Consider the following 17,135-nt stretch of genomic DNA (forward strand, 5'->3'; position numbering starts at 1 on the left):
CCCATATAAGAAGTTAGTTTGGCCTTTATTCTGACACCTGGGTTACTCAAGTGTTCACCTGGAGTTAACGGGATTTAATGGGAAACCTATCAACATAACCACCATCCAAGTCTACGCTTCAAATGCAGAAGAGGAAATTGAGAGATTTTACTCAGAAGTACAGGAAGAAATTGATCACACACCAAAACAAGATGTGCTGATAATCATGGGGGACTGGAATGCAAAAGTAGGGAACAGAGAAGAACTACAATTTGTGGAGAAATGGTGATTAGGAGATAGAAAATAAACAGTAGAAAGACTTATTTAATTCTGTGAAGACAATAATTTGTTTATTGCGAACACATTTTTTGAGCAACCAAAAAGACGACTGTACACGTGGACATCACCAAATGGTCAATAAAGGAATCAAATTGATTATATAATTGGTAGCAGAAGATGGAGAAGTTCCATACTTTCTGCAAAAGCAAGACCAGGAGCAGATTGCGATACAGATCATGAACTGATTGTATTGAAAATCAGAGTAAAGCTAAAGAAGAACAACAAAGCAATCATAATGCCAAAATACAATTTAAATAACATCCCAGAAGAATATAAAGATCAAACAAGGAACAGGTTTGAGGCTTTAAACTTAGTTGACAGAGAACCAGAAGAACTATGGAGTGAAGTCAGAGACGTGATCAGGGAAGAATGCAAAAAGACAATACGTCTAGTTAAAAAGAGAGAAAGAAAGACCTCAATGGATGACTGAAGAAACTCTTCAAATGGTTAAAGAGAGAAGGAAAGCAAAAGCAAAAGGAGATAGAAACATGGTTAGAACCCTAAATGCAACAATACAGCGACTAGTACATAGGGACAAAGAAAACTATTACAATGGTTATTGTATAGAAATTGAAGAGGACCACAAAAAGGGGAGAACAAGAGCCCTATTCCAAAATATTAGAGAAATGAAAAGAAAATTTGAACCAAGAGTAGGGATGTTGAATAATCAACAGGGGAACACACTGACTGACTGAGATGAAATGAAAGGAAGATGGAAGCAATACACTGAAGAACTCTATGAAAGAGATGGCAGGATGACAGATTCATTCACAGAGGAACCATATGATGAAGAACCATAAATTTTAGAATGTGAGGTGAAAGCTGCTCTTAAAATACTTGGAAGAAATTTGTCCAAATGTTGACAAAAATCTGTCAACAAATATGGAAAAGAAAACAATGGCCCACAGACTGGAAGAGTTCAATATACATCCCAATTCCAAAGAAAGGGGATCCCAGGGAATGCAGTAATTATTGAACTATTGCCTTAATATCCCATGCAAGCAAAGTAATGCTCAAGATTCTACAACAAAGTCTCTTACCGTATGTGGAGCAAGAAATGCCAGACATCCAAGTTGGATTTAGAAAGGGAAGAGGTACCAGAGATCATATTGCAAACATATGTTGAATAATGGCACGGACCAAGGAATTTCAGAAGGAAATCACCCTGTGTTTTATAGATTACAGCAGCCTTTGATTGTGTAGATCATGAAAAACTATGGAATGCTTTAAAAGAAATGGGGGTGCCACAGCATCTGATTGTCCTGATGCGCAACCTATACTCTGGACAAGAGGCTACTGTAAGGACAGAATATGGAGAAACCGATTGGTTCCCCATCGGAAAGGGTGTGAGACGGGGGTGTATTTTATCACCCTATTTGTTTAATCTATATGCTGAACATATACGGAAAGCGGGATTGGACCAAGATAAAGGAGGTGTGAAAATTGCAAGCATTATCAATACCTTGGCACAGTCCTTAATCAAAATGGAGACAATAGTCAAGAAATCAGAAGAAGGCTAGAACTGGGGAGGGCAGTTATGAGTGAACTAGAAAAGGTCCTCAAATGCAAAGATGTATCACTGAACACTAAAGTTAGGATAATTCAGGCCATGGTATACCCAATCTCTATGTATGGATATGAAAGTTGGACTGTGAAAAAAGCAGATAAGAGAAAAATCCACTCATTTGAAATGTGGTGTTGGAGGAGAGCTTTTCGCATACCATGGACTGCGAAAAAAACAAATAATTGGGTGTTAGAACAAATTAAACCAGGACTATCACTAGAAGCTAAAATGATGATACTGAGGTTATCATATTTTGAACACATTATAAGAAGACATGATTCACTAGAAAAGACAATAATGCTGGGAAAACCAGAAGGGAGTAGAAAAAGAGGAAGGCCAAACAAGAGATGGATTGAGTCCACAAAGGAAGCCACAGGCCTGAACTTACAAGACCTGAACAGGGTAGTTCATGACAGACGCTCTTGGAGGTCGCTGATTCATAAGGTTGCCGTAAGTCGTAATCGACTTGAAGGCACATAACAACAACAACACCTGGAGTTACTTATGCCTGCATTTTTGTATGCAACTCCTTCATATCCAGGGCCTGAACCCAAAGGAAGAAAGAGAAAGAGATTTTGCCCCTTGTCTTGTGATGCACCCTAAAACGTTATTGCAAGGAGGGGGTGAGATCCATAATGGAAAGCAGGCACAAACTATAAAACACAATTGTTTTCTTTTTGTGGTTAAGTCACACATATGCTGATCATTTGCTGACCTTTCTTAAACGTGTTAGATATTTGCTGACCAACTAGCTGCAGTTTGCCAATGGGTATGCTATTTAAATCACAGAGGAAAAGGAGGGGGGGAATGCTTACATTCTTGCCCAAGAATTAAAAGGACATTTCATGGGAGGTTTCCCCACCACCACCACTTCTGTAGCAGATATCTTTTTTCTCTAGCTCCTCTTTTGCCAAAATCTTGTTCATATTGTTGGCCTAAATGTGTGGCAACTTTAATCAAAGCAAAGATTGAGGCAGGGCTGCTGAAGAAAGCGCTGTCAATCCCAGCAAGGCAGGAGAACCTTGGGAAAGTGTGGTGGATTCACTGGCATGGGGTCATAGAGTTCCAATCCCCGCTCGTGTCTCCTGGGTGTCTAGGGCCAGCTAAAGATCACCCCCAAAGGGAGTGGCTCAGGGGTTACATGCCCTGCCACCTGTGCAGCCGTGGGCAAGCGGCATAGTCCCAAGGAGCCCAGTTGCCCCCCGGCTGGCAGTTGCGGACAAGGAAGGGGCTGGCTTGTGCAGCTGTGGCAAGCTGAGCAGGCCCTTGCCAGCTGGGGAGGACTAGCCTCAGAGGGAGGCAATGGTAAACCCCCTCTGAATACCATTTACCACAAAAACCCTATTCATAGGGTTGCCATAAGTCAGGGTCGACTTGAAAGCAGTTCATTTCCATTTTCATCTCATTGCAATCCCAGAGACCTCTGAATAAAACATGGAAAGGATCACAAGCATACTATGTGTGTGATCTCTCCAAGGGGAACATGCATAGCCTGATCCAGCAGGCACTTCTTAAGTTCTTGCCCACCTTTGTAGCTGATCCTACAGATCAAAGTATTGGTATATTGTCTGTTGGATCCACACACACACAAACGTTCAAATGGACCCAGCAAGGCTGCCTATGATTTATCTCCCTCATACGGCTCCTGTGAGAGTAAAATGGGGGTGCAGAGAGAACCTTGACTTCCCCCTGAGCCCTTCTGTAGATGTGGGTGGTGGTTAAAAGCTTCATAAAACAAAATGAAAATGTCTTTGGGAGTCGATCCTATTGGCAGCAGTGACATATACTTCAATCAAACACTCATCATTTATGTATATAAAGTCTTTATGCAAAGTCACCCCCCCCAAAAAAAAGATCACTGATCATTACAGATCACTACAAATCAGAGTCTTTGCCCTCAGGGATGGTAAGATAGGGGTAAGTAAGGGCTACCATATGAAAGGAAATGACACCCAAGGAAAATGTATTGGGAAGGAAGAGGAAATAAGCAAATTCAGGTATAAGTTCTTAGTTACAAGTTCTTTTAATGAGCAGCTGAGATGGAAACTGTTCCAGGAAAGGATGAGTCAAACTTTGTTACACTGATGGAGTGGTTTTTATCTTCCTTTGTCTATTACAGTCTGCTACTTTTATGTGAAGCACCATGACAGGCTCTTAATTCCATTTGAATGATTTTGTAAACATTCGGATTGGGGGGTCCCTTGTCAATGCAGCTCTTGCCCCTGGTGCCCACAAAAACCTGGAGCTGGCCCTGTGCACAGCTGGAATCAACACCTGTCGATAAGATCTGCATGCAGAGCCTTCCCCCAGCCTAGGGCTGGGCCAGGGAGTCGTCTTGCAGCGGAGGTGTCAAGCCCCAGCTGACCCAGGGGGACCTGGATCAGGAGATGGGGGAGCCCCAGGGCCCCTTCCTGGTGCAGAGTGACTCGGGGGGGAGCTGTTCGAGGGCACACCCCCAGCTCTGCAGATGGGAGAGATGTCAGATGTGGAGGATGCTCCTGAAGATCTGGGGGGAGGAGACACAACCAACCACTCTCTGATTCCCACGGGAAATTTGCCCGCTCACGTAGAGACCCCTCCCTTGCCAAGCGCCCCAGGAGAGCCAGTGGAGCAAGACCTTGTGCGCGTGCGCACCAACTCCACCCCCCCCCCAGGATTCCTTGCCTGGCCCTTCAAACGCTTCCCTGCCAGAAACGTCGCCTCCCCCTTCAATGGAGCCGGCACCTGGGGAGTCTAGACTGTCTGAGCAGACGTCTGTGCATCCTCTGTCACGTCGTGTGCGCCGCTGAGAAAAAGAGGCTTGGCCAGAGGGAGGTCCCGCGCAGGACGAAAACCTTTCCTACTTAAGCCCGTACCCCCCTGATGAGGGTGCTGAGTCAACTCCCCTTACAAGCTGCAGAGTAAGCCTGAGTACTTTAGTTAGGAATTACAGTGAGCTAGTCAGCAAAATCTATGAGACGCCTTGCATTCGATGTTACTCTAATAAAACAGGAATTAATTCCAGTCCCACCTCTGTTTCATGATTCTCACTCTTTGTTCCCTCCCAGCACCATCTGTTTCCCAATGAAGTGCTTTAAGATCTCCCCAGCAGGGCCCGTTTCAATTGCAGCTGCTGCCTGCAGTGTAGAGGGTGACCACTAGCTGGAGGGTCTCCTCAGTGGCTGCCCCTTTCCAGTGGGACTTCCTAACCAGGGAGGCTCCCATCAGCCCTAGCCAGCATGGCCTTTATAATGCTGGAGCTCGTGGGAGCACTTTCGCGTCTGTGCCATCAACACACTGGCTCTCCTGAGGTCATTTTGTGTCATTATGGGCCACAGTTTGCTGGCCACGTTGTGTGTAGGGGGCTAGTGTGTCAGTGGAGAAATCATCACTGGGACGTCTCCTGCTGTGTAACTTCACATCAACCCTTTGTGGTAGGTCATTTGGAGAGAGGGAGTGTGCAAACGGATCCCAGCAAGACTCATTTTGTGGCTGGGTGGGGACTAGAACCTGTTTTCAGGCAGCACAAGAGATGAACCCAGCCTTCCCTGAAACCTGGTGCCTTCCAGATGTTCAGACCAGAGTGCAACAGCTGTGTCTAGTCTAGTTTGGACTACAACAGCCATGCTGGCTGGGGCTGATGGGAGCTGTAGTACGCAACCTCTGGAGGGCAAAGGCTGCCTTCACCTTGCAGGAACAGCCAGCAGGAGAGTGGAGGCCCAGAGGACCTGTCTTCTACCTTCCCTGCAAGTTCTCAGAGAAGCGTGAACGAACTGGGCAAAGGGCAGAAGGCCAGAGGGAGGCAGTGAGATGTAAAAGTCCAGCCAGTTTATTTGCAGCCTGGGAAGGAAGTAACACAGACCTGCTGTGTCCCATCTGGGGAGATGGGTGACAGGAAGCAACAGATCCCTGTGTACCTCTTTCTTGGGTCCTATGGGGCTCGTTGAAACGAATACTGCAAACACAATTACAATGTTTGTTTTATATATATATATATTTATACAATAACTGAAAGGAACATAACACCATGTATGCCAACAGAATATATCATATATCTTAACATAATAATTCCCAAAGTCCAATGCATTCAGCAAGACATAACTGAAGAAGTTGCTTGCAGAAAGTCCAGTAGAGAAAATTCGGAATTTTCCAAATTGCAAACTTCAAAGCCCTAATTCAAGGTGACAAGGGCCTAGTCCTTACTCCCTGGCATTAACAGCTCCTTTTCTCTTCAGCTTCCTCAAGATTTGTACTCAACTCCTTAATACAATCCTTCCATAAGGTTTCTCCACCCACTGGACCAAAGCAATATAACCCATAGGGGTTACACCTGCAGGAGAAGGCCCCCGCCCAAGGCGAGCAGGTTGGGCATCCCCGCTGAGGCTCTCAGTACATGTTGTCTCTGCGGGATGCTTGCTTGGAGGGTGCCTTCCTCGTTTGTGCCGGGGAAGACTGTCTCGCCAATTTCTTTGATGCCCCAGAAGAAGCTGCCTTTGTGTGGCGGCTCTCCCCTTTCTTGGGGGCCCGGGGAGCCTCGGGCTCGTCCAGATTCAGGGACACCCTCCAGTGCCCCAAGGCAGAGGCTTGCCCGGCAGGAGGCAGGAGTTCTTTGTAGCTCCCAACCATGGGCCGAGAGCCCTGCCTGTGAAGCAAAATCCCCCCTTGGTTGTGGGGCTCAGAGGCAGTGGCTGAAGGAACCCCCAGTGTTCCAGGGGGCCCAAGGGCCCCCCCCAACTTGCACAGAGAAGCCGTAGAGCCCTGCTCCTTGGGGGCTCTCCCTCGCATCTTAGCCCAGGCGTTCTTTATGTATAACAGCAGCTGTTTCAGGACGCTGGGGGGGTTCTTGGGGGGCTTGGCGTGGACCCACGCTGCTGCTGCCGACGAGGCCGGCTTTCCCAGTTGCGGCTGGTGGCGTCTTTTGGATGGTTGTGGGGAGCGCCTAGGAACACTCCTCCGGCCTCTGGCCCTTGGGTCCCCTCCCTGCGCGGGCGGCTGCTGCTTGGGCAAGCGTGGCGCCTTCTCTGGGGACTGAGGCTGGGTTTCGGCTCCCCGACTCTTCCTGTGCCTGCTCCTGCTCCTCTCGTACCTGGGGGGCCCCTCTTTCCCCAGGGGCCGCTTGGAGGCGCCCACCGCTTGCAGCAGTCCCCACTCGCTGGCCTCAGACCTCTTGATCTTCAGGAGGAAGCCCAGGCACATGTGGACCTCGCCTTCCCGGACGCTCAGCCGCGGGTAGACCAGGAGGGACGGGCTGTGACGCGGGCGCGGATGGGGGCAGTAGGGGGTGCAGCGGCCACAGAGCAGGCACACGGGGTACTCCACGCTCAGCCGGCCGCGCCCCTTCTCCAGCGTCTTGGCCAGGCACAGGTGCAGGTCCCGCGTAGCCTGGTCTGTGTCTAGCGACTCCACGATGCTGTGGGCCAGGCACTGGGGCTTGGGGGGGAGCACAGCACGCCTGTTGTTCTCGTGGTGCAGCTCCACTCGGGCTGCCGTCATGCAGGGCAGCTCCAGCTGGTTCTGGCACATGAAAGAGGGGTCCAGCAACGGCGGCAGCACTGTGCTCCACTGCTCAAAGGCGATGTGGGCCTCTGTGGCGTCAGGCAAGGCGTCGCCCCAGCACACCTTCCTGTCCACCATTGCGCTGACCTCGATCTCCGTCGGCTTGTCCTTGGGGCTGCCAGCTCTGGCCTCCTTGGGGGTGCTCGGTGATCTCCTGGCCCTGCTATCCCTCTCCTTCCCTTTGCGGGTCCTGGGTCTCCCGGGGTCCTTAGGCAGGGGGGGGCTCTTGCTTTGCCCAAGCAGACTGAAGATGCCCCCCAGGCCCTCCTTGGCAGCACCGCTGCCCATCTTGCCCTCTGCCTGTCCCCGCAGACTGCTGCAGCTTCCAGACTTGCAGAACAGGTTGGGGGGAGCCAGGAAGTCTTCGGGGGGAGGCCCGGGGGTCCTGGGGCAGGGGCCGGGGCTTCGTACGTGAGAGGCCTTGGGTGGGGTTTGACACCTCTGCGGAAGGGCTGGAGGGGGTGTGTGGCTACCTGGCCTTGGGCAGATGGAGAGCTGCTGGCTCACCCACTGCAGTATCCCCCCTTTCGGGATGGTGGCGCTGCCCGCCCGTGCCCTGCCTTTGGGGCTGGGGGCCCGGGGCGATGGCACCACTTCCTTTTGCCGATGTTTCCTGTGCACGTGCCAGTCGAGCAGCTCCTGGACCTTGTAGTCCAGAAAGCCGATTCTGCTGTCTCGTCTCAGAGAGTGGGCAGGCATGCCTAAGGGTTTGACAGCTGAGCACAAGGAAGGAGCGCTGGGGATCAGCCTGGTCGTGGAGTTGGACCGGGGCGGAGGGCCTCCCCACCGGCCCTGCAGCTGCGTCTGATGCAGGTTGATGTTGGCCTTGGGGTCGGAGTGGGACCTCTGTCGGGCCTGACGGAACCCCAGCCGGGAGGACCTGGTGAGATGAGCTTCTTCTTCTTCTTCTTCTAGGGTGACAGGCACGGGGGAGGGAGACGATCCCAACATGCTATAGTGAGCAGCATCTCCAGATGAATGTCCCCAGCTGTAAACGGAGGTGATGGACGCCACGGAAGTGTTTGATGGACTCCGTGAGATCCTGGGTAGTGCGGCCAGAAGGAGGGGGGGAGGGAAGGAAAAAGACCAAGAGGTCAGAACAGCCCTTCTGCATCGGATCCGGTTGTCAAACTCTAAGGTGTAGGGCCACTGCAGGATTCATTGGAGTGGCTGTATCTCATATTTGTGGCCCCAAAGACTGGGCATCCCCATATCCTTGTGGCCTAACTACACATTATGTGACATGCACTCACGTTGTGTGTTTTCAAAAATTACACACCAGGGCTGGGACAGGAGCACCTGTTAAATCAGGATTGCAGCATGCAGGGAGGTAGGAGATTGTCTCTGATGTCAGGATGAGTTTCAGAGGTACTCAAGAGTGCAGGAAGACTGCTCTCTAATTTCCAGTTAAATACCAGGTTGTTGTGGAGGTGACTGTTAACAGGATTGCAGCACATGGAAGGGGAGGTTTACGTCAGGAGCACAGGAAGCTGCCTTATACTGAGTCAGACCACTGATCCATCTAGCCTACACTGACTGGCGGCAGCAGCTCTCCAGGGTCTCAGGCAGGGAGCCTCTCCCAGCTCTCCCTGCAGATGCTGAGGAATGAACTTGAGACCTTCTGCATGCAAGGCAAATGCTCTAGCCCTGAGCTACGACCCTTCCCCAAGTTTTCCCTCCCCAGCTGCAATCTCCATGAATTGCCCCCCCCCCCACCGCATCCTGGACATGGCAATTAGCATTAAGAAAAAATGTTCACATTACTTATTTATTTATTGCATTTATATACTGCCCCATAGCCAAAGCTCTGTGGGCAGTTTACAACAATTAAAAACATTAAAAACAAATATACAAATTTAAAAAACGCATTTTTAGAAACAATTAAAAAAAACACATGCTAAAATGCCTGGGAAAAGAGGAAAGTCTTGACCTGGCGCCGAAAAGATAACAGTGTTGGCGCCAGGTGCACCTCTACAAGGAGATCATTCCATAATTTGGGGGCCACCACTGAGAAGGCCCTCTCCCTTGTTGCCATCCTCCGAGCTTCCCTCAGAGTAGGCACCCGGAGGAGGGCCTTTGATGTTGAGCATAGCATTGGCACCAAAGGGAGTCGTCCCCCCCCGGGACAGCATATGCAACATACCTTTAAAGCACATTCAAAGCACACACACACACACACACTGAATCCTGGGGACTGTCATTTATTAAGGATTTGGGGAACTAGAGCTCTGTGAGGGGTAAATAACGGTTCCCAGGATTCTTGTGGAGAAAGGATTGTGCTTTGACTGTGCATTAAAGGCATGGTATGCAAGAAAGCCAGTGTGGTGTAGTGGTTAAGGTATTGGACTACAACCAGGGAGACCAGGGTTCGAATCCCCACATGCCATGAAGCTCATTGGGTGACCTTGGGCCAGTCACTGCCTCTCATTGTTGTTGTTATGTGCCTCCAAGTCAACTACGACTTATGGCCACCCTATGAATCAGCGACCTCCAACAGCATCTGTCATGAACCACCCTGCTCAGATCTTGTAAGTTCAGGTCTGTCGCTTCCTTTATGGAATCGATCCATCTCTTGTTTGGCCTTCCTTTTTTTCTACTCCCTTCTGTTTTTCTCAGCATTATTGTCTTTTCTAGTGAATCGTATCTTCTCATGATGTGTCCAAAGTATGATAACCTCAGTTTCATCATTTTAGCTTCTAGTGACAATTCTGGTTTAATTTGTTCTAACACCCAATTATTGGTCTTTTTTGCAGTCCATGGTATGCACAAAGCTCTCCTCCAGCACCACATTTCAAATGAGTTGATTTTTCTCCTATCCGCCTGTCCAACTTTCACATAAGAACATAAGAACATAAGAAGAGCCTGCTGGATCAGGCCAGTGGCCCATCTAGTCCAGCATCCTGTTCTCACAGTGGCCAACCAGGTTCATAGAGGTTCAACCTCTATTCATAGAGATCGGGAATACCATGGTCTGAATGATCCTGACTTTGGTGTTCAGTGATATATCTTTGCATCTGAGGACCTTTTCTAGTTCTCTCACAGCTGCCCTCCCCAGTCCTAGCCTACTTCTGATTTCTTGACTATTGTCTCCATTTCGGTTAATGACTGTGCCAAGGTATTGATAATCCTTGACAAGTTCAATGTCCTCATTGTCAACTGTAAAGTTACATAAATCTTCTGTTGTCATTACTTTAGTCTTCTTGACGTTCACCTGTAGTCCTGCTTTTGTGCTGTCCTCTTTAACTGTCATCAGCATTCATTTCAAATCATTACTGGTTTCTGCTAGTAGTACGGTATCGTCTGCATATCTTAAATTATTGATATTTCTCCCTTCAGTTTTCACACCTCCTTCATCTTGGTCCAATCCTGCTTTCCGTATGATATGTTCTGCGTATAGATTAAATAAATAGGGGGATAAAATACACCCCTGTCTCACACCCTTTCCGATGGGGAACCAATCGGTTTCTCCATATTCTGTCCTTACAGTAGCCTCTTGTCCAGAGTATAGGTTGAGCATCAGGACAATCAGATGCTGTGGCACCCCCATTTCTTTTAAAGCATTCCATAGTTTTTCATGATCTATACAGTCAAAGGCTTTGCTGTAGTCTATAAAGCACAGGGTGATTTTCTTCTGAAATTCCTTGCTCCGTTCCATTATCCAACGCATGTTTGCGATATGATATCTGGTGCCTCTTCCCTTTCTAAATCCAACTTGGATGTCTGGCATTTCTCACTCCATATATGGCAAGAGCCTTTGTTGTAGAATCTTGAGCATTACTTTACTTGCATTGGATATTAAGGCAATAGTTCGATAATTACTGCATTCCCTAGGATCCCCTTTCTTTGGAACTGGGATGTATATGGAACGCTTTCTGTCTATGGGCCATTGTCTAGTTTTCCATATTTCTTGACATATTTTTGTCAAAATTTGGACAGATTCAGTCTCAGTAGCTTGTAGCAACTCCATTGGAATGCCATCTATTCCTGGTGATTTCTTTCTTCCCAGTATTTTAAGAGCAGCTTTCACCTCACATTCTAAAATTTCTGGTTCTTCATCATACGGTTCCTCCGTGAATGAATCTGTCATCCGGGCATCTCTTTTGTAGAGTTCTTCAGTGTATTGCTTCCATCTTCCTTTTATTTCATCTCCGTCAGTCATATGTACCTAGCCGTTCACTACGCTCGACGTCGAAGGCCCTTCTCCGGATCCCAACCCATAAAGTGGCCCGGAGATCAACAACTAGATCTAGGGCCTTCTCGGTGGTGGCCCCCGAACTATGGAATGCCCTCCCAGACGAGATACGCCTGGCGCCTTCTCTGTTATCTTTTCGGCGCCAGGTAAAAACTTACCTTTTCGCCGAGGCTTTTTAAATTTTGTAAATTTTTAAATATTTTAATTTAACATTTTAAACTTAATATGACCTTAATTTAAATCTCAATGGCAATTTTATTAATGTTTTATAATTGTACTATATATATATATATTTTCCACACTTGCTCATATTTTAATTGTGATTTTATTTGTTGTACACCGCCCTGAGAGCTTTCTGCTATAGGGCGGTCTAGAAATGTAATTAAATAAATAAATAAATAAATTGTGTTCCCCTGTTGATTATTCAACATCCCTACTCTCAGTTTAAATTTGCCTTTCCTTTCTCTAATCTTTTGGAACAGGGCTCTTGTTCTTCCCTTTTTGTTGTCCTCTTCTATTTCCATACAGTAACTATTGCAATAGTTCTCTTTGTCCCTACGTACTAGTCGCTGTATTGTTGTATTTAAGGTTCTAACCTGTTTCTATCACCTTTTGCTTTTGCTTTTGCTTTCCTTCTCTCTTTAACCATTTTAAGAGTTTCTTCAGTCATCCATTGAGGTCTTTCTCTTTTTAACTAGAGGTATTGTCTTTTTGCATTCTTCCCTGGTCATATCTCTGACTTCACTCCATAGTTCTTCTGGTTCTCTGTCAACTAAGTTTAAAGCCTCAAACCTGTTCCTTATTTGATCTTTATATTCTTCTGGGATGTTATTTAAATTGTATTTTGACATTATGATTGCTTTGTTGTTCTTCTTTAGCTTTACTCTGATTTTCGATACGACCAGTTCATGATCTGTACCACAGTCTGCTCCTGGTCTTGTTTTTGCACAAAGTATGGAACTTCTCCATCTTCTGCTACTAGTAATATAATTAATTTGATTCCTATATTGACCATTTGGTGATATCCACATGTACAGTTGTCTTTTTGGTTGCTCAAAAAATGTGTTTGCAAGAAACAAATTATTGGCTTCACAGAATTCAATAAGTCTTTCTCCTGCTTCGTTTCTGTCACCTAAGCCCCATTTCCCCACAATTCCTAGTTCTTCTTTGTTCCCTACTTTTGCATTCCACTCCCCCATGATTATCATCATAATCTTCCTCTCAGCCTCATGAAAACCCTATTCATAGGGTTGCCATTAAGTCGGGATCCACTTGAAGGCAGTGCATTTACATTTATGCAAGACTCAAACCATCCCAACCTTTGTGCACCAATCCTGGAAACAATCTGCCTCCCCCCCCCACCATCTACCTGGAAAGCATTTGGAGAGCCAGTGGCAGCCTTGCTGCATACTGAAGGCCTCTGAAGCTCACCCTGACATCAGAGACAATCTGCTACCCCTTGGGGCAGCGTGAGTGAAGACACCACATCTTCCCTTGGCTGCTCCCCTGGTTCTTAATAGACTTATTGCCAAAGCAGCACCAGTCAGTGCTCTTCCATTACTAGGAAACTGAACTGGCTCTGTAAAGAGGCTGCCCCAAGAATTTCCTTTTCATGCCAGGAAGTCAAGTGGGCCCTATGGTAAAGGTGTGTTTTGCACGTTTAGAACCTCTTTCTGGTTGGCAATTTGCATACCCTTCAAAAAGGTATTGTCTCACTTCAGCCTTCATGGGGCTACTTTGTTTCATCAGCAGAAAAACGTTTGGATGTAAATTTGTGGCAAGGACTGACAGCGACTGTGACCCAGTGAGAGAGCCATGGCTCAAACCCAGGCGTCCCTGGTCCATTCAAGCTGGGCACACTCTCTGCTACACCAGTCCTGAATCTTTACAATGAGTCAACATGTGCTTCCTCCTATGATAATTGGACTGTCCTTTGGTATGGAGGGAAGCTGAACAGAGTATTTTTTTTTGAATAACAACAAATTTGTGTAGAGCTAGACCTGCCTGGCTAGCTTGGCTGGAGGGCACAACATCTTTAAAGGGGGATGGTGGGCTTGAGGTGATATTGATGTAAAAGGCTGCAAAACAAGGAGGAAGGTGCAAAATTAGCCAGGGAGAGGAGGGCCTCTTCAGGAGCTGTCCCCAGGGGAAGCTAGCCCTTGGTACCTCCTTAATGGTCTTTTGATGCAGTGCAAAGACCCTATGCCAGCCTTCCCCAACCTGGTGCCCTCCAGATGCTGGAACTGCAACTCCCATCATCCCCAGCCAGCATGGTCAGAGGTGATGGGTGTTGGAGTCCAAAACATCTGGAGCGCACCACATTGACTAGTAAATGGACTGCCTTCAAGTCGATCCTGACTTATGGAGACCCTATGAATAGAGTTTTCAGGGTAAGTGGTATTCAGAGGGGATTTACCATTGCCTTTCTCTGAGGCTGAGAGGCAGTGACTGGCTCAAGGTTACCCAGTGGGCTTCATGGCTGTGTGGGGATTCGAACCCTGGTCTCCCAGGTCATAGTCCAGCACTCTAACTACTATGCCACACTGGCTCTCTAATATGGAAGTGGACTGCCTTCAAGTCGATCCTGACTTATGGCTACCCTACGAATAGGGTTTTCATGGTAAGCGGTATGCAGAGGATGTTTCCCATTGCCTCCCTCTGAGGCTGAGAGGCAGGGACTGGCCCAAGGTCACCCAGTGAGCTTCATGGCTGTGTGGGGATTCAAACCCTGGTCTCCCAGGTTGTAGTGCAACACTCTAACCACTAAACCACACTGGCTCACTAGTTAGTAAATACTATAATAAACCCATTGGGAACTGGCCTACCACCACATGTATGCTCACCTTCGCCAACCTGGCGCCCTCCAGATGTTTTGGACTATAACCCCCATTGGCTCCAGTCAACGACTAGAGCTGATGGAAGTAACAGCCCCAAACATCTAGAGGGCACCAGGTTGGGAAAGGCTGATCTGTGGTGAGAAGCCTAGGCTCTGTGCGCCCCTTCCTCAGCCCATACTGGCCCATGGCGTGTTCTAAGAGCGCCTTACGTGCCACTGATGCGTTGCATTTGCCAGGTGAGATACTGGATGTTCTTGTCCAAGGTGTGCAGAGTGCGGTGTAGGCTCGGGTTCTCGTATGACCTAGGGAATAGAAGAGAGAGAGGGAGAAGTAGGAGTGGGGAGCACATGTTTGGGTGCTCTTTTTCCAAGTGACCACTGCAGTGTAGGAAGATAGGAAGATGCCTTATATTGAGCCACACAATTGTCCCATCTAGCTTGGTATTGTTTACACTGACTGGCAGTGGCTCTCCAAGATTTCAGGCAGGAGTCCATTGGGGACTGACCCTGGGGCCTTCTGCATGCACAGCAAGTGCTCTGCCACTGAGCCCCAGCGCTTCCTCCTCCTCGGCTGCTTCTCACCCTTCCATCAGCTTCAGAAGGTCTCTGCCAAATCTGTCTCTCTCTCCCCCACCAGTACAATAATGGAATCATAGTGGAGTTGGAAGGGGCCTATAAGGTCATCAAGTCCAACCCCCTGCACAATGCAGGAATCCAAATCAAAGCATTCCCGACAGATGGCTGTCCAGCTGCCTCCTGAATGCCTCCAGTGTTGGAGAGCCCACTACCTCTCTAGGGAATTGGCTCCGTTGTCGTATTGGTCTAAGAGTTAGGAAGTTTTTTCTGATGTCCAGTCGAAATCTGGCTTCCTGCAACTTGAGCCCATTATTCCGTGTCCTGCACTCTGGGATGATCGAGAAGAGATCCCGGCCCTCCTCTGTGTCCACTTGAAGAGTGCTATCATATCTCCCCTAAACATGCCCAGTTCTTTCAGTCTCTCCTCATAGGGCTTGGTTTCCAGTCCCCTGATCATCCTCGTTGCCCTCCTCTGAACCTGTCCCAGTTTGTCTGCATCTTTCTTGAAGTGCAGACACCAGAACTGGACGCAGTATTCAAGATGAGGCCTAACCAGTGCTGAATAGAGGGAAACTTCACACACACCCCGTCTCTCTTCTGCTAGGGATGGCCCAAGACAGTTTGCTGAAATTGCATCCCCTACCCGCCCCCCCACTCCCAGGTCAAGGTACAGAGTACCCATGTCCCCCCAAAATAAAAAGGGGGAGGGGGACAATGGATGCAGGAAAAAAGGCCCGGAGAAAAAAAGTTCTCAAAAAGCCAAAATGTTTTATTTTGCCCAACGCGTTTCAGAATCAAGAAATTCCTTCTTCATGGCAACTTACCAGCAAAGATGAACTTCTGTATCTTTGTCCTTTGCTGAAGCTGTTAACAGAAGTCAACCTTTGCAGCACGTTGCTGGTAAGAGGTGTAAATTCCCCCTGATGGAGGGATTTCTTAATTCCAAAACATGTTAGGTAACCCAAAACTCTGGATTGGCTAGACAAATTAGAAACTGCAAGGAAATTATTCTCTTTTTTTTTTTTCAATAATTTTTATTCAGATTTTCATAAAACATACAAGACGAAATCATAAAACATTCAAAGACAAAAAACAAAATCAAAAATAGTTAAACAAAAAGAAAAAAAGAAAAAAAAAACAAAAATAAAAAATAAAGAGTAAAATATTGACTTCCCATTTGTCAAAGATCAAATCAGTTATAAGTCTATAATATATAACAATCCTGTCTCTTAAGTCATATTATAAAATCACTTTCCTCCAGTAGTTATCTTACTTAATCATCAAATCTCATAAACATTACTTTATTCTTTCCACAAAAAGTCAAAGAGAGGTTTCAATTCTTTAAGAAATATATCTATCAATTTTTTTTTCCAGATAAGCATATCGATTAATCCATCTCATTACTAATTATGATAATCTTATTGTCATAACCATAGTCAAAATAAACATTTCAATTAATCCATCACATCAGAATCTGTTAGGTTCAGTAATTTCAGTAGCCATTGTTCTATTATCCCTATTAGTTCCATTTTCCATCTTCCATCTTCAGTAGTCTTGTTAAGTCCAGTAATTTCAGTATCCAATCTTCCATTATCAGTATTCCATAATAATCTTGCTGTCAAAGCCATAGTCATATAGTAAGAGTCTGATGGGAATTACCTCTATCCCAAATATTTTCTTGCCATCCATTCTGAATAGGTTGCTGAAATACTGCTGTAAAATCATATCTCTGTTCTTTTTTTCAAAATACACTGGGTCATCTCTTGAAAGTTTTTCCATTGTCACATGGCTGCAGTTAATTCCATAGATTTTCTCTATATTGGGCTCCATCACATCATTCCAGTCCAGAAGATTATCCATGCCATTGATAACTTTATCTCTAGAATCTTCATTAATTTCTTCAGAGATAACATTGAGTTCCAAACAATAGATTTTATTTCTAAAGTCCATAGACTCCAAATCTTGTTCCTGTTCCACGTTTGTTCCAATCTCCGGGATCTCCTCTCTCACAGGGACCCCTGTTCCAGTCTCCAGGGTCTCCTCTCTCACAGGGACCCCTGTTCCAGTCTCCAGGGTCTCCTCTCTCACAAGGACCCCTATGTCTTTAATCTCCT

The 17,135-nt window shown here is 46.9% G+C and overlaps 1 protein-coding gene across 1 annotated transcript in view; it reads right to left on the reverse strand.

Annotated features, from left to right (window-relative positions):
* Positions 1-5,903: 5,903 nt before the first annotated feature.
* Positions 5,904-17,135, reverse strand: part of LOC133384575 (uncharacterized) — a 51,620-nt gene continuing 40,388 nt past the window's right edge. Inside the window, exons 3-4 of the mRNA XM_061626518.1 lie at positions 14,656-14,748; positions 5,904-8,459 (exon numbers count right to left, since the gene is read on the reverse strand). Of these exons, the coding sequence (XP_061482502.1) occupies positions 6,248-8,459; positions 14,656-14,675 (2,232 nt within the window). The 5' untranslated portion in view covers positions 14,676-14,748 and the 3' untranslated portion in view covers positions 5,904-6,247. The remainder of the gene's footprint in view (positions 8,460-14,655; positions 14,749-17,135) is intronic.

This window comes from Rhineura floridana, chromosome 4 (genome assembly GCF_030035675.1).
Source record: "Rhineura floridana isolate rRhiFlo1 chromosome 4, rRhiFlo1.hap2, whole genome shotgun sequence".
Classification (NCBI taxonomy): Eukaryota; Metazoa; Chordata; class Lepidosauria; order Squamata; family Rhineuridae; genus Rhineura; species Rhineura floridana.